We start from the raw sequence: 18,957 nt of genomic DNA, 5'->3' as shown, positions 1-18,957 counted from the left end.
ATAACAGCTCTTGTACCAAATTTGTAGCCTTTTTGTTGACAATAATTTGTAGCAAGCATTTGGCAATATATGTTAAAACAGACGTGGCTGACTGGATATATATATATACTTCTAGTTAGAAATATATACAGGGTGTCTGAAAATTCGTGTAATACTCTTTAAGGAAAGGTAGAGGGTGTTATTCTGAACAAAAAAGTCCTGTACCATTTTTTTCTATAATGCTTAATAAAAGAGTTATTATTGAGTGAAGTCTGACCTATTATCGCCGATCTTTAGCTGGACGCACGGTCGGTGAGCCGCGCGCCTGGTAGTGTGCGTGAGTGCTCAGATGTACGACGGCTCACCTTTCCTTAAAGGGTCTTACGCAAATTTTCGGACACCCTGTACACACACACACGCACACGCACACGCACACACACACGCACACGCACACACATATATACACATGTATATATATACATATATACATATATGTGTGTGCGTGCGCGTGTGCTTGTGTGTGTGTGCGGGTGCGTGTGTATGTGTGTGTGTGTGTGTGTGTGTGTGTGTGTGTGTGTATGTATATATACACATATTTCTAACTTTAATAGAAAAATAGAATATTGAGAATACTTCTGGGACATCTCATTTATGAAAGAGATATACATATAAGATATTTCTAGTTAAAATTCTCAGCGGACCTTTTTATTTCCATGCAAGAGAATAATTCGCGTTAATGCGATTGTAAAGGCCGTTTCCCATTTAGGTCATATTTTTTATCTTCGATATTATTTTTTGTATAATCCGCGCGGTCAGATAGATTAATAGACAAAAAAACATTGGAACAATAGAACACAACTTTATTCTCTATCTAGTCTACGTAATATGATTTGCATTGACGATTTGCAGAAACGTGACGTAAAAATTTTTCGTAAAAAACAATATAGCTCAAACAAAAAAAAAGCAATGTCTCTCAAATTTTATGTTGAATTTTAAAGTGAATATATGTATGATATACAATATGTTATACAAATAAAAAAGTATTTATTATTTTAATACGAAAAATATTCCAATATATTATTATAGCTATTCTTCATAATGCACGAATAATAATATTACTGTATACAAAATAATTAATATTAAAATGCATAAATTATTAGTATACAGTAAAAAATTATTTAGTATTTGTATAATATTGTGGGAGATACATGGTCTCTCTTTTTGAAAAAATCTCCATCCACCTGTTCAAAAAACTATAAACTTAATTACATGTTATATAAAAAATTTACATAGGTATTGTTTTTTTTTTAACATGTATAATAATCACAATTTTTAAACCAATTGTGACTAATTTTCTTTTAAACATAAGATAATTATTTGCACATAATGTCAAAATAAATTCCTTGTCGTTTGCAGAACAATCAGTTGAACTTCGAGATGGAAATATTTCTGCCTATGTTCTTTCAGAAAGCAAACTTATGAATCCGAGTTAATTGATGCTAAATTATATAATTATCATAGTTTATTCGTTAAAGCAAAAAGTAATACACGTCGCGTGTTGAATACCACAAGATTTGTTAAGTCCCTCAATATTTACATTTGGAATATCATATTTTGCATGTATTTATTTTTTTTCAAAAAATTCCGCTTGAAATCTATACAAAAGATTGTCTCAGTGCAATAATATGAATTTGTTGTTACTTTTAAGCTGCTAATGCGCATTGCATATCGTGTTTAAAATTGCATCACGTACATTCTGATTACATTTCTTATAAACATTATTCTACAATATACATTTTTTCTCAATTTTGTAAATGCATAATTTTTTGGAATAATTTGAATTATTTGAATCTAGAATATGATTCTAAAGTATAATTAAAAAATTTAAAAAAGATTATAATTAAAAAAATATATATATATAGTTTTATAAATTATAGTATATATTACAAATTAAGGTAAATATTACATTATTAGTCAGCCTCTTCAAAAATCAATGACCTTGATGATGATGACAACCTTGATATATGTTGTCAAGATTATGACCTTAAATAACATCCAGAGGTCATCGCTCGTTACTTATTAAAAAATGGTTACATTACAACAATTAAATTACAACAATTAAATTTTACGATAAAAACAAGTATTAAATGCAATAATTTTTCAAGCATGAATTTTATATCTATTGTATATTTAAGTATTTAAATAAATGTGAAGATGGAAAAGGGGCTCCTCTTCTCCTTTACCCCCAAAAAATCTAACATAATCCAAACCAATTCCTATTTTTTTAATAAAAATTTGGGTTAGGTTAGTTTTTTGGGATGAGGTGTAGGGGGAAGAGCAAAACCTTTAAATAAAATAATATATTATTATATATTATATAATTAAAATATTATTATATATTATTATATAATTATTGTGTCGGAAATACAATTCTTTTTCTCAAAATTGCCTTCCTTTCGCGATTTGATACGCTGTTTTAACGACGATTGCGGTTGTTGGTTGGATTATTTGCTACTTTATTCTTTTCGCTTTCTATTGATTGACGCGCATAAACGATCATATAACTTGTCTCGTTTAGTGTTTCCCGTTCAAGAGTCTCCGTACAAAGCATCTACCGACATCGTCAAAAGGATGTTGTCTCGAAAATCGAAAAGACTGCAAAGATTTCTCGCTACGAAATTACAATAAGGTACCTCCACTAGAAATATATTTTAGGATAGGATAGATAAAAAATATGCAGTCTGCAATATTTTTGTAAATATTGCATTACATTTTTTTTATATTAAAGAAAGGAGAACAAAAACACATCATTTCTATAATCTTTCAAATATCAATTTTGATAAATAATTGAATTTAAAACCTTGAAATTCCGTAAGAGTAAAGTTTAAAACTAGATATACATATCGTATAGTTGATACGATCGATTATAATCAACATAAAGGTTTTATAAGTCATATGAACTATAAGCAAAGGTTAAAAAAACGAAGCATTATAATCAGACATTTCATGAAATTAATTCGTACACTTTAATGCACTATTTGCAATTTTATAAAAATTTTATTTACAAATCATCATTTATAAATTTATTAATACTATATCTATATCCTTATGTATATTCTCTCTGTTATTGATACTTCAATTAAAATTGCTAATCTGTTAAAACTTCTTACGAATACATTATACATCCCTCTTTTATATTGTTTTGACCCTTTTTAGGGCGATCATGTAATATGAGAGTAAATGCGGAGAAGAGGCTATGTGGAGTTGCGTCATCTCGTGAAACCAGAGAAACGCCAAAGAGAGAGAAATTCTGGAGCACAAGCGCACATGCGGCACATCATCTCTTCCGTTTTACCGTTTTAGCGTTTCAAAAATATCCACACTTTGTTATGTCTGCATTAAATACGAATGTGAAATCGATTTGCTCGATCCTTCGTCGCTTACATGCTATATATCGTCTCACGTATGTGTTAATTTACTCGTAAGAATTACGCGTCGATAAGCTAGCTGTTGCGTCACAATACTAACACATATTGCAAAAAAATGGAATATACTAATGGTATAACATTCTATTTCTCAAATTTTGTTATTTATAATTATACATTTCATTATATATTTATAATAATTACACTGATTTTATTATTATCATACACACGAATAGAATAAGATATTATATTTTTGTAAATTTTTTCTTAAATTATTTTAGAGTTAATATAATAATAAATAATAAGCACTGATAATTAATCGCTAAAAACTTTTAACGTCTTGACTTCAAAATTTTTTACAATTCAAGCAACTTTATTGCCAAATTGTAGATTTTTTTTACGTATTGTACCGAGATAATCATACAACACTTCCTGCTGACGTGAGCGAATTGCCATGTTGTCGCTATACGTGATTTAATATAGAATTCAACTGTTCGATTCTCATTTGGCGAATCATGCGGATGATTACGTGAGCGTTCAATGACTTATACCTCTCTTTTTTTTCGCAATTTAATTCGATCCGCGCCGAATATCCGTCTATCTGGGCGATCGTAAGCTTATTTTTAACGTTTCAAATTAGTCATGCGATGTGTTAAAGCCAGCCACAAATAGACGAACTCTTCAACAAGTTTCAATCACGAGATGAGAGAAAGAGAAAAAGAGAAAGAGTGTATGACGATGAGAGAGTAAGTAAACGACGTTTCGTTTAAGCCAATCATTCTCAGCACGCAACTCATGCACGCGCCGCTTTTCATCAATGGATGTATGCTAAATAAAGTAGCGCACAATAGCCGACAGCACTCGATGCTTCTCGTTGAAAGATGAGATCTAAGCAAGGCTGCTCATAATGGATATAGTCAGAGACAAAATTTTTTTTTATTTTTTTTTATGCGAGGTGTTGACGAGCTAAATTACGCGTATAACACTGGCTAATTTATACAAGTTTTTTATACAAGTAGTAGTTATAAATTTTGCCTTTCATGCGTGAATTTTGAAACAACATATGTGATATAAGTCGACATAAATTTTAAACCGCAGAGTTTCTATTTTCTTAAACAATTAAACAAATTTTATTTTTGTATGTATTATGTTTTGTATCAATTATTTATTTTTTGTTTTTAATATAATATAATATATATTTTAATCGATATAATATATCTTAAGAAATATTCGGTAGATATTAGAAGTAGATAAAAAAATATTATAATTACATATATTATACATTTACTTATTTCGGATGGATAGAAATATCGTCTTCCAAGAGAAGAGATTTATTGAACATAATAGAGAGAGGCAGATATTATAATCGTTGATATAAAATAAAACCTATATAAATTACATTAATAAATTACATTAATTAAAATTACATTAATTCTCTTATTTTCTCTCCCCAATTCTACTTTTTAATTTTATTCATTAATGTGAAAAAATCTTGCAAAATTTTTCATTTAGAATCCAATATGCTCCTGCGACAAATTCTAGTGATAAATCAAAATCCTTAGCGTTTTTTTTTTAGGAAAAATCGAATCTGATTATTGCATTAAGCAATATTCGCATTAATACATTTGCTGAATAGGAAGTTTCGTGGCAAAAATCGCAGGACATAAGTAGGAAAATCCATTAATATTATCGGGAAAGCACCTGCCGCAGAGAGAGAGCTTTACTTTGAATGACATCACAGATCTATTCCTGGTATGCGAGAGGTCACATGTGCGAATAAAACAAGTCTGTCTTCACATTATAATCAAGTAGGAAACGTGTAAACTTACAAAACTTATTATGAACGAGCAATTCTAGCAACGCAGCAAAATGATGTGTTTATCAGTTTTATCTTTTAATCGATTTTAAAGATCGATTAAATCGAATTTCAAAAAAAGTAAAATATAGTATATACGCATATTTAATATATTATATATTAAATTATATATATATATATATATATATATATATATATATATATAATTATATATATAATTAGAGTATGAAATGAAAGACACGATGTGTGAAATTATTTTCATAATTATTTTCACAATTATTTTCAAAAGTATTATTTTATACAAATTTACGATTAAAATATAATGATGCGCCTCGTTAAATTTGTTCTCGTTAATTGTGAGTTGTAATCGATGAATTCCAGAGTAAATAAAAGGATATGAGAGAGGTACATTAGGTATGAGAGCGTGATAGCATTGTTATCATTCCATTGATGATTAATCGCGAATTAAGCGGCCCTCGCAAGTGGACGCTTGACTTTATCGCGCGTTAAACGCGCCTGCAACAATTACGCTGCAACAGTCGTGAGAAAGCGGTCGATAATTTCAACGTTATGATCGTTATCGGGTATATCCGGTGTTATCCTCGAGCTGGAGCTTTGTCTGATTTCGTATCTCGCAGTATCGATCGTATCCCTCCATCCATATTTCAAATCTGTCTAATCATAACGCGTTGTTTCTCCTTAACTAATAACCTTTTTTTTATCGATTATTAATATATCATAGTATCACATATTGCAGCTATTAATATCAAACAGGTACTAATATATTATTATATTATATTAATATTACGCATAAGGAGATAATCAGAAAAATTATTCGAAAACTAAATTCTTTTTAAAATTTTGTTAATTTTTTGATAATTATATACCAAAGCACCTGTAACAACGCTCGTAGGTCGGGCTATTGCGCGGCTAGACCACGAGTCGTACGTTCTAGATGTAACAGCGGTGAGCTTCGTAGTATCGCATGGCAACAAAAAGTTTGGCCTCGCGACGAGAGGGATACCAAACTTTTTGTTGCCGTGTGATATTACGAAGCTTGCCGCTGTCATGCTTGGAGCGTACCATGGCCTATCCGCGCAAAATGCGTGCTCATTCGCCAATTTTTTAAAATTAATATCTCAATAATTATTGCAAAAATTGCAAAATGATAAAGGATTTTTCTGTTTAGTTTACTGTCTTCTACCTGCCCACGAGCGTTATCACAGATGCTCTGAGACATATATGCTCTGTATATATATATATATATACAGGGTGTCCGGCGTCAATCGCATCACCGGTCGTACAGGTAGAGCAGAAAAAACTGAAGAGAAAAGTCCTGTACTACTTTGCTATTTTTGTAATAAGTTTCGAGAAATTAATTAAAGAAGATCGACCAATTCGCGTGAGTATAAGTGCGCAGTAAAAAGGCACAACCCATTGATGTGTGGTTGCTAGGATGCGAGAATCCATTGTTATGTATCGCTCATATGCACGGTCTTCTATACAGGTTTGGGCACTTGCCTTTGAAAGCCATGTCTCAAATGCGGGCAATCTTTCTCGTTTCTGCCGCACGGTCGTTAATGACAGGCGGGCCGATAGAATGCGCATGCACAATTTTTATCAAATTTCAGATACATTTCAACCTTTTTTTACTACTAGTTCAATGTTTTATACAAAATAGTGTATTCAGATTTTAAAAATATTAATACATCAATATTTGCGTATACGCATGGTTGAAAAGGATAGTTGTTCTTTGGTTTTCTTTCTTGCACACCGACCCGATTGTAGCGCCATGGCAAAGAGCAGAAACAATGCCCGATTTTGGTGCTACACAAAATGCCGAGTGGGGGTAACGAGTGCCCAGACCTGTATAGAAGACTGTGCTCGTATGTAACCGTTGTCATTTGTAGAATGCTCCTCCCAAAATTTTGTCGCGCGCGTAGCAACCACAAATGTTTGGGTTGTCTTTAGGCCGTCCTTTTTCGTCGCGCGCTTATACTCACGCGAATTGATCAATCTTTTTTAATTAATTTCTTGAAAATTATTGCAAAAATAGCAAAGTGATACAGGACTTTTCTCTTCAGTTTTATCTGCTTTACCTGCATACGACGGGTGATGCGATTGACGCCGGGCACCCTGTATATGTATATGTATATGTATATGTATATGTATATGTATATGTATATGTAACAATTTAAAATCTTTTGCAATTTGCAGAAAAGACAATCTGTGACATTCGTATGACATCGAATCGTTTATCATCGTGAAATGATGATGTCACGAAAGGGTTAAGTATAAAGAGCAGCATCGTTCACAAGAAGAGTCTCATCTTTCGGATAGTCGGTCATAAAATAAATTTAAAAATGCAATTTTTCAAAGTTAATCTTCGCCGACATTGTCACTAAAATCAATTATATGTTATCACACACACACACACACACACCACACACCACACACCACACACACACACACACACGCACACGCACACGCACACGCACGCACGCACGCACGCACGCACGCACGCACGCACGCACGCACGCACGCGCGTGCGCGCATATACACACATCTATATATGTGCGTAAATATAATCAAGAATTGACAAATAAATCATTAAAATATCAAGGCAAATAAATAATATCGTAAAAACACAAATTTAATTTTTACCTGATGTGGTTAACTAAATGTTTTTTATTTCATTATTTAATTAATACAAATTTTTAATTGACAACTGTCATCATTTTCCATTTGACAATCGATAAGTTTTTCATTTCAGATTTTGGCTAATACAATTATAATTACTATTATTAATTACTCATTTCATCATTACTGCAACTATTGATTTGATTACATTTTCCAATTATGTCTCTCTCTCTCTCTCTCTCTCTCTCTCTCTCTCTCTCTATTTCTCTTTCTTGGCTAACAAATTCAGGCATAAGATTATACAATGTGCATTTTCATGCAATGATATCGCAAATATCTAAAAGTATCTAAAAGTGATTGATAACTGCAAACTCCTCTGAGTGAGCTTCGTAAAACTCGTTCTTCATTGACAGAAGAAATAAACGATTTGATGGCGAGTTTATAATTAGCAAAAGCATCTCGAGATTCGAGCACTCGAGAGTGTAACTACCGGACGCATCTTCTTGGCACACAATATTTCGACCACGAGGACAACCAACAGGTTTTTCGTAATTCATCATCCGAGTGCGTTCGCGACACGAAACACTCTCGTTGCCTTCGATCGCAAGCTCAATTCGGTTCGGTTCCAAAAGTATTCATCTCACCAAGCGGCTAACAATAAAATACGAAACCATAAAAGAAAATACATTATTTACTTTCTCTAAGCTTCTTAAAAATATTTCCGAATAAATATAAATATTTTACAAAATTCAAACTTGCTTACAAAATAAAAAAACTGACTTAAAAATGAAAATAATATTTACTTTATTTATTTACTTTTATTCAAACTTATGCCTGGATTTTAGTTTTTTCTTATTTTTAAATTCAATTTTCTTGATATTTTAGTTTTTTTAAATTCCACATTTTTATTTAGAAATAATACAAGATATTAAATAAGATTGCATTATTCATTGAATATCGAAAAAAATGAGCGAACGTGATTTCTGTTCTTATTATTCTTTTTTCTTTAAAACAATGTTCTCTGAATCTCCTGTGAGAAAGAATTTTTCTTACGGATTTTCTTAATCTCTTTCATGCTTGACATATATAAATTAAATCTGTATATGATAAGAATAATATTATATAAGAACGTTTTCGTTTTTCAGATAAAGAAAAAAGACTTGACTAGTAGATTAGTATCGATTTTTAAATAAAAATGCGCGAATAATTTCCTTTTAGATTTATATTTATTATGTTTGATACAACACACATAAAAAATATTAATTTTTTTTTGAATATGAGAATTTATTTTATATATATATATATATATATATATATATATATATATATATATTTATAATCTATTCCATCAAAAATTTCAATAAAATATTTACAATTTAATATTTTTTTGTACAAAAAAATATTAAATTGTAAATATCTTCTTTTATATAACAGAACTCAAAATATTTTTTCCCACACTGGTTATATTGAAAATATTTTTTATTTTTGCAAGGAACGCAAAGAAGGTTTGTATAAAGATATTTTTCATCGATCAAGAACATTTTACCTTTCATGTATTCCCCATTGACCTTCAACTACTTCTTATGTTTTATAATTAATAAGAATACCTCTAATGTGTACTTCTTGATGATAGTTAGAGCCAGAAAAAGATATAATATAATCATTACTCATTCGACGTTGGTATTGAAATAATCTATCCGTTCTGTGCTTATATGATGCAGAAAGAAAATATAGCTCTCTCTCAAAAAAATATGTATATTGTGTGATGGAGTTATTTCGTAATCCTCATAATTTTTTTCGTTCTCTCTGCTTTTTTTCTCCCGTGTCTTATGAATGCAAAGTGCAAGTGCACTTTTCTTCCCTTTCTTTACGACGTTAATAGGTCTGATTATATTCGCAGAATATGTCTTCTCAATGCAATCTCAGACAATATTCTCAGAACAGATTAAGATAATATTGTCTCGGATAATATTCCTACATACATGTAAGATATTCTAAATCTGTGTGTGATTTAAGAATAGTCTTGTAAGAAAAAAATATATTTGTTTTTCTTTGCTATTTTGAGATTTTAGATAAGAAGATAATTGAGATTGATATCGATTTTTTAAATAGAGACAGACAAACAATTTTTTTTTACGTTTGTTTATTATACTTGATACACACAAAACATTTGAATCTTAATTTTTGATCTAGTTTAAAATTGTCATTAAATAATTGTCCCAGCGGAAATTACTTGTATCATATCAACTTAAGAAAGGACTTATCTGGATAAAAATTAATCTAGTCCTTTTCCTTCTTCTTCCAAAAGATTAATTGTCAATTGAAATTTTGCACAGCAATATTGCATGATAACCAGATATTAATTTCCGACAGTAATATGATGTATTATATATAATGCATGTATAGCATTTAATTAATGATCCTATCTATCTATTCGCAAAATCGAGATATAACAAAGTTCTACATTTCTCACCAAAAGATTAACAGATTATACAAACCATAATTAATAATTGAGTAATAAATTATTTAAATAATATAAGGTAATTCCATCATCAAAGTGATTAATTTATAATTGTAATTTAATTCACTTTTCTTCACGATAATTATATTGTAGACATATTATAGTAAAACAAGATCGATTAATCAATATATATTTAAAATATAGTTTCTGTTTAATACTCCTAAATTTTCAAGCAGCTCTTTATTCCAATTCATTCAATTACTACTAGAAGTAACAAAAAAAGGTGTGCCAATTGTTTCCATTACAAACAAAGCGAGCGTATCATGTGTATACCGGCAAATGTGCGACCATTAATCGAAAAAGATTTATGGCACAATAATCTAATCTCCTTTTTCAGAAATTTAGGAACATTACTAGCTAATTTAATTTTAGTACTTTAAGAACATTATAGCTAATTTAATTTTACTTGGAAATATTATTACATTAAATCCTTGTAATAATCGCAGAATTAAAGAACTATATAAAAAGCGGAAAAGCCACAATAAACAATTAGTAGAATAAATTTAATCTCCCAATTCAGAGACTCCGTCCCGATATTTTTTTTACTTACGCTTCCTCAGAAGTGTTAGAGGGGTTTATTAAAATTTAATCTTGAATTGAGATTTTTTTAGACTTGGTATGGAATCAAGAAAAATTCATGTTTTGGGTAATTAATCGGATGCAGAAAAAAAATTAATTTTTTTGCAACTAATGTACTACTATCCTACGTCTGGTTCTTATTAAATTGCGGTTCTTATTAAATTATTAAATTTATGTTTTACATGAGAACCTTATTATCTCGCAATTGTAAATTCAATTTTTTATATGTCTTACGGCCGATTGCACATCACCTACGAGAGAGACAATTATAAATAAAGATTTTAACAATTATAAAAACACATTTAGGTGAATATTAATAGTTTTTTTTATAAATTGATTTATTTATTAATTAACAGTGATTTTTAATAAATCTTTCCTTTTTAAAAGAAAAATTCTGAAGATACTCCTATTTAACTTTGATTTATCCGCCTCTTCACGAGCAATCCCGTAAAAGATTGTTTTCTTTAGGGAGATTTAATTTTTCCTGAAACTGACATCCTACTATCCAGGTCTAGTTCTTATTAGTTCATAAAATATTAAAATTTTACATGAGAATTTTATTAATTTCGTAAATGTAAATTCAATTTCTTATACATATCTTATGCTTAATTGCATCATAGTCTTACCTATGAGACACAGAAGTATAAATAAATAGAAAATACACTTAAATAAATTTTAATAATTTTTTCTATGGATATTAATTTATTAATTAATCGCAATTTTTAATTAATTTTTCCTTTCAAAAAATAAAACTATTTAAATGTTGATGCAACCAGCTTCTCTGTCGTCGCGAGTGAACCCAGAGGGTTGGCTCTGATGATTAATACGCACTTACCTCGTTTGAGGGGCGCGACATGCATGACTCTTGGAGGGACCGATAAAAAGGGCGGACCGTGAGACCGCCTCTCATGACACCACGCCGCTACTTTTCAATACAACCACCGCCGTTCGCGCCTTACGCAGCTGCTATCCTTCCACTCTTCGTCGTCCTCGTCCTTTACTTGCACTCCTTATCTTTCCGCCCCTCGTCGACCTCTGCTTTTCCGGGACCGGTCCTTGCCGTCTCCCTTTTCTCAACACGTCGTTTCTTCTTTATCGCGTTTTCTGATTTCTCAGTAGTGTTCGCTCTCGCGCAATGCTGGTTTTGTTTATTCGCCAAAAAAATCTCTAAGGATCTTCTTCTCAATTTTTCTCTCTTTTTTTTTTAAATAGATTATCGCTGACGCCTCTGTCGAAGTGTTACTCTCCACAATACACCTTCACTGAGCTCTCGCGCTTTACTGGGCGTTCGTCAGAGGTGAGGTCTTCTACTAGAGCCACCGGGATAGTGGGCGAAGCGAGGAGTACGCGGGGAGGAGAATCAGCGCAACGCGACGCGCGCGTTGGAGAGCTCGCTCGATATCGACGATGGGGCGACGCCACCGCGAATCCTTACTCTAATATGAATATGAAGTCTCCATCAGTTATCACGCGCCTCCTGCATGCAGGAGTAATGACTCGACCGCACGCATTTACGACGGGATGTCGATGACATACGTCTTGTAATATCCCAGCCGCTTAATTTTCATTCTGCTACGCGTTTCGTTGGATTCCTACATATATCGAGTTCAAATAAATGCTTGTACAGGGTGATTCTAAAGGTTAATAACTTCGTATAGAAGGATCGGAATATAGCAACTTTTTACTAGGAACCCATATTCTCCGAAATTGGTACAAGCCTTTCAATATAAAGATAAATTACTTTGTACCAATGAGAGAAATAATCTTAATTTATACAAAATTTAATAATTAAACAAAAGTTATATGAACATAATAATACTGTACAGTATATTACAAAAGATGTTCGAAGACGGCCATCACAATTGCATCATCGAACGAAACACCGGCACACTTTCTCAAATACCTCAGATATATCCCAGACCATGTCAGATGCTACAAGTATTCTGACTATAAGCGTTTCTGGATTGTCCATTGGTGTTTCGTAAACTAGGCTTCTGATATATTCTTAACAGATGTAATCAGGTGGCATCAAGTCAGACTTATAACGACTCAGGATTACTTCAGAGAACATGGGTTCCTAATCAAAAGTTGTTAGATTCCGCCCCTCTACGCTCCTGAAGTTTGTCAGTAATCTTTAGAATCATCTTGCATGTAATTATTAATAAATAATACTAATTTATGAATTTATTTATACAATATTATATATATATATATATATATATATATATATATGTATATGTATTATATAAATAAATTCATAAATTAAAATTGTTGATTAATAATTACATACAGAATGATTCTAAAGATATATAGCTACTCAATATATTCGAGTTATATTATGTATATAACTTTCGATTTGTATGACACAACTTACACACGATATTATACCATTACAATTCGTGATTCATCACGTTTTATTGATATATAAATGGATAAAAAAATAAATAAATGTGATTATATTATAAAATTAATCATATATATACTTGTTATATAAAAGTATTATTTTTCAAATGTTGTCACTTGTATTTGTTTTATTGACGATCGATGCAACCGTCTTGATTAAAATCTGCTGCCAGATGTACAAATATGATCAAAGAAATGATGAAAACTTCATATACGATTTGATAAGTAATCGAATCATTTTCACGAATAATTTTCATCTTCTTGTATGCGCTTGTATCATTTTACCGCTCAAGGATTTAAGAATGGACGGGGTTTACTTCTTTTTTTTTAGGCGGTTCTTCTTTCTAAGGAATTAAATTAATATATTTCGTCAATTTGCAGGGAACAATGTTGCGTACGAACGCTATATATTACATATATGCATATATATACCAATATGTGTATACAAACGTATACATATAAACATATAAATGCGCGCTATTTGTATTGCGCGTTATTTGTATATTATAATATAATACATCGTTGGCCGATTTCTTATTTTCTCTTGGTTACGACTGCTAGGCCAGCAAAATGCTATTTGGTTCATAGAAAACAATTATGATAAGTGTGCGATATACATTCGCATAAAATGTACAACACTTGATCATATAGCGATTGATATTAATTGATATATATATGTATTAACAAGTGAATAATATGAAAAAAGGGATCCGAGTAGGAACGCCTTAATGTGTGTTGATAAAGTAGCGATAGACGAGGGTCGCGAACACTCCAAGAGCGATCGGGATCAACCAGGACCGCCAAGAACTGCAATTGCCAATCATCACATCACGATGCAGCATCGACTATTTATACATGACAATACTTAAAAAAAAAAACTTTTTGTCTTTATAAATTTGGATGATATGAACATTCGGCATTATTTTTATATAAATGTAAAAATTGTCAAGCAAAAGTAAATTCTTTCAGATAATAAAAAATAAAATTTTTGGAAAATAAGAAAAAAATAAAACTTAAATGTTTTACAAGTAACTATAAAAGCAAAGCATATACTTCTGTATTGGCATTGCAAATCAAGCATTAATATCAATAAAATTAAATAAAATTCATGCATAGCATTATTAAAATATGATTAAAAAAATGTTAGATTTATAAAGCTATGTCATTTTTATATTCTTACAATTCAATTTGGAATTTTATAATTTATTAACAAGAAAAAAATGCAAAATTATGACTCTCCAAATTTAGATATAATTCAATAGAATATTATTTATAACATAAAAAAATATATTATTTGACTTTTTTTTAAAGTTTCTATGTTCATATCAACTCCATTTTATATTTAAAATAAAAGAAAATTAAATAGTATAGAGATAGATCACTTAAAAAAAAGTTTAGGGAAAGCTCCTTTAACGAAGAAAAAAAACACAAAATGATTATAGAAAATATGGTTATCTAGAAAAACTGAAATGTTAGAATCATTAGTGTTAAAATAAAGTCCTAGAGTAAAACTTGCACAATAAACAAATATAAGAGGTGATACCTAGAATTGTCCTCGTCATTAGCTCCATTAGACCAAAATTTATCTTTTTCTCCACTATCTTGTTTCCTTTCTTTCTAAAATATATTCAGATGTTATATAATAAAAATGGAAAAGAAAAATAATAATCTTGAATATAACAAACTTATTCTCACTTCTACTAATTCTCCAATTTTATACGATTCCATCATTTGTCTTGCATCAGTTGAATGTCCAATATCTTCAAATGGTTCAGAGGCATCGCTTCCAGCTTGTTCCAAAAGTACTTCTTCGCCTCCAGGATGCTATATATTAATGAAAATAATCTATATAAAATTAATTACAATAAAAATAATAAATATACTAAACATATTTTCATCAAACTAAATATTAGATTTTCAGCAAATTAAATTTAATATACAACCAACAAAAGAAAATACAATAAAATCAACATATATTGTATTCAAAATAAGGAGACTCTGCTAAATGTAATCAATTGATATAATAGGATCTAGTTTATTGTTGGCAAAATGAAAAAAACTAACCTCATTAAGGAAGGGAGTGACATTGTAAACATTATTATGAATAATGATCCATGTATCGTTGGGTTCGGTATGCTTTGCCACTTCCGCCCGCGTGAAAAACTTGCTTGACGAAGTGGCAGAGGTGTCGTCCTTAATGTCCTTAATATCTTTAACGTCTTTAGTTGCCATTTCGTGGATTTTTACTCAGTCCACAGCTTCTAATTTTCGTCTAATCGAAGAGAATCACGATCAATTCGTCGTTTTCCAAAAATGACAAATGTTTTGTACGACTGACTCAGCACTTTTATCTAATCAGTACCGTTTCCTATTCTTAAATGAATATACTCAATATACATTATACACGTCAGCTGATAAGTGATAGCAAATGTATTCGGTGAACGGATGTAGTTTGTCACCTCTCGGTCAGTGTTTCCGATCGGCACCACCAATTGGTATAGGTACTGATAATTTTGTATTAACTTAACATTGGTTATATTATACTCGCGTTGGCGGCATAATTTCAGGAAGCATGAAGAGAAACTCTTATGAGATTTTTTGTGCGATTTCAACATAGAATTTATGGAGGGGCCTATACATAAGCTATGGAGGAGGATCGACAGAGAAGTGGATATATTCTGTCTCAACTGTAGCTCCGTGACCAATGAACGGGAATAACACACCGGTTCCGGCAGTGGAGGGGATAATGCACACAAGCACGAACCGCGTATAGCGGAGAGCACACACTTTTGCATAAGCGCATAACCATAAACATAAAGAAATTGATTGGTCCACAAATATATGCATGAGAAAATGAACCAATCAATTTCCTTATGCTTATAATTATGCGCTTATGCAAAAGTGTGTGCTCCCCTCTTATATGTGCGCTACGACCGTAGTTGAGACGGAAAAATATATCTTTCTTTGTCGATCCTCCTTGCGCGCTATGGCCTCTCTATTAGTATAAGCAGAGAAGCCTGAGAACGGTCATCCCGGCGTTTTTCGTATGATAGCTTTCGGTCCCGTACAGCAGCGCCTCTCTACGTTCATTTTACGGCGGCTTGGAACTACAAGGCCACATCCGTTTTCAGGCAGGATAAAACAGTCAGTTGGTTCACTTCCGTGCTACGTCCACTTTTCAATTTTGGTTCATATCTGTGCTACATTCACTTTTCGATATTGTCGAAAGAGAGATGATCACGTCGTCTTCGTCTCTCTTTCATTGCGTATGACGTAGCGTACATGAAAGCACATGACTGACGTATTGAGTACACGGATGCGATAACATTGTTGGGATGAGATAACATCAGACAAGGAACGATATTCGTATGCTATCCTTGTTTCTCTAGTTTCCTCTTCTAGTTCTCCTTGTATCGCTTTATGGCCGAAATACGGGTTGAAACGGAAAATGCTTTTTGGCCTCTCATTGCAGAAAGCAGTAACGCAACAAGATGCAATAAGCACTCACTTTTTCCAAATTTTATACTTGCGTATATATATATATATATATGTGAATATATATGTGTTTAAACTATAATTAAAATTATATGTGCAATTAAATATTGTTTGATAACCAATAATAATAGAATAGTAGAAGAATAATAAAATTTGTTGCTTTGTGACTATCGATACTTTGTGTATCATATCAACAGGAAATAGCACGGTTGTCAATTCTTGTTTGGCATTATTGTTTAACAATCGTAATCGCAATTTCAAAAGCTAACAATTATATTATTTTTGTTCAATTGTACAGATATCGTGTAAATACAGATGTACATAAGTATTGTGGAACGTTCCGCATATAAAAGTATTATTAAAGTAAATTTTAATAAAACAATTTTAGAAAAAAAAATAATTTTTATAAGATAATTTTCTACGATAAAATAATTTATTTTATACAATATTTTTGTTATCTTCATAAAGTGTTACGTACAATAAAATACATTTATCATCATACGTACTTATATCTATATATTAAATTCGTAAAACTTATATCTATATTAAAAATTATTTTCCCTTTTTATTACATTTGAAATAAAAATATTGTAAACGTAAAAAACATACAAGTATATAAAATAAGTAACGTAAATTTGTCTTACTTCAAACACTATCAAGTAGCTAAATGGAAAGCGTTCGGTTTTTCACGCCGCAGGTCTCAATTCAAATATCCCAGTTTACGGAAAGATTACTTGCGTGCATTTTTATATTATTAAAATGTTCCTTGACCCGGGTGCTTAAGTGTCTTTTTGTTTGACCAATATACGAAGCGCTGCAGTTCTTGCAATTTATTCTATAAACAACTTCCGTTCTATCACTAATAGACAATCCATCTTTGCCACGTTTAATCAATGAATTTAATTTTTTAGGTATATTGTAGACAATTGTAAAACCCATATTTTTAAACAACCGACCAATATCGTCACTCAGGCCTTCAACAAATGGTAATGCAATGTAGAAAGGTTTGTCTGTTGTTACGTCTCAGCGACGCTCTTTCTCTCTCTATACCTCAGTTAGTGAGAAAAAGATTGCTCTCTACTTTTATAGGGCAACCTGCTTCCACCGGCTATACCCCAGGGACGCCGAGAGCTAGGACTAATCTAGTGGATCTAGGGGAATGATGTAGGCGCGGAACTATTTGGTTACTAGGAAGTTTCACTAGGTATTTTAGGGATATGGACGCAACTAGGTATACGTAATTCGAAGGTTAATCAGATTTAAAGAATAGACCTTTAATATTATAATAAAAGAAAGATATCGATTATGGTTGCGTTTTAGCGGCAAGTCCGCTTGTATTGCGGGTTCACCATATGCAAGGGGCTTGTTACTTAAGATATATATATATATATATATATTAATTAGAAACCGTAAGAGTTAGAGAATTAAGATTTGAAAAGGAACATTATGATAGAAATTAAGGATAGTTAACAAATTGTGGACACTAAATAATAGAGAGTTAGTTAGATCGAATTAATTTATTATGAGAATTGTCTAAAGGATAAGGTCTTTTATTTAATATCAATACTTGATTATATTATGACTCTAAGTTTCTAATATTTATGGAAAGATGGGGATTTATAGTAATTGTAAGTACTTACCGTGATGTGGCAGGAAAATCCTTCCTTCTGTTCAAGTTCTGATCGTACTTTGTTAAGCTCTTCTCTCGTCCTTTAAGACCTTAGTCGTGGATGAAGTAGGCCGGATAAAAGTACACAGATGTATGCACAAAGTTCTTTATTATTTCTTTAGTTTTACACAACTTAACACTGAATCGACAATTATATTAATCGAAATGGAATAATGAATAGTACGCGAACAATGAACGAATAATACGGAGCGAATACTTGTACGAAATAGTAAGGAATTAGTAATGAATAATGTTAGCTAAGAATAAATGATTCGAATGCTTGAAGATCTCTTAATTGTCTGACCGAACTGACTGTAATGCTATGACTGAATGATCTGGACGTAATGCTCTGAATTGACTGCAATGAACGTAATGCTGAATGATCTGAATGTAATGCCCCGAACTGACTGCTCCGATTTTACTGCCCCGA

General features: G+C 31.3%; 2 protein-coding genes across 3 annotated transcripts in view; both read right to left on the bottom strand.

The window, feature by feature from the left end:
* LOC126855968 (b(0,+)-type amino acid transporter 1-like) overlaps positions 1–12,271 on the bottom strand; it is a 37,373-nt gene extending 25,102 nt beyond the window's left edge. Inside the window, exon 1 of the mRNA XM_050604097.1 lies at positions 11,796–12,271. Within this exon, the coding sequence (XP_050460054.1) occupies positions 11,796–11,820 (25 nt within the window). The 5' untranslated portion in view covers positions 11,821–12,271. The remainder of the gene's footprint in view (positions 1–11,795) is intronic.
* Positions 12,272–13,698: 1,427 nt separating this feature from the next.
* Positions 13,699–15,985, bottom strand: LOC126856024 (cytochrome b5-like). Of its 2 annotated transcripts, none has more exons than XM_050604182.1 (4): positions 15,428–15,977; positions 15,059–15,187; positions 14,907–14,980; positions 13,699–14,170 (listed from the first exon to the last, which is right to left on the bottom strand). In XM_050604182.1, the coding sequence occupies exons 1-4, from the start codon at positions 15,593–15,595 to the stop codon at positions 14,089–14,091; spliced, it is 453 nt and encodes a 150-aa protein (XP_050460139.1). In that variant the 5' UTR covers positions 15,596–15,977; the 3' UTR covers positions 13,699–14,088. The 2 variants fall into 2 exon arrangements, with proteins under 2 accessions (XP_050460139.1, XP_050460141.1); XM_050604184.1 differs by having other exon boundaries at positions 14,070–14,208; positions 15,428–15,985.
* Between the last annotated feature and the right edge of the window lie 2,972 nt (positions 15,986–18,957).

This window comes from Cataglyphis hispanica, chromosome 17, assembly GCF_021464435.1.
Source record: "Cataglyphis hispanica isolate Lineage 1 chromosome 17, ULB_Chis1_1.0, whole genome shotgun sequence".
Lineage (NCBI taxonomy): Eukaryota > Metazoa > Arthropoda > Insecta > Hymenoptera > Formicidae > Cataglyphis > Cataglyphis hispanica.
The sequence above is the reverse complement of the archived record's forward strand: the minus strand, read 5'-3'. Positions and strand labels throughout refer to the sequence as shown.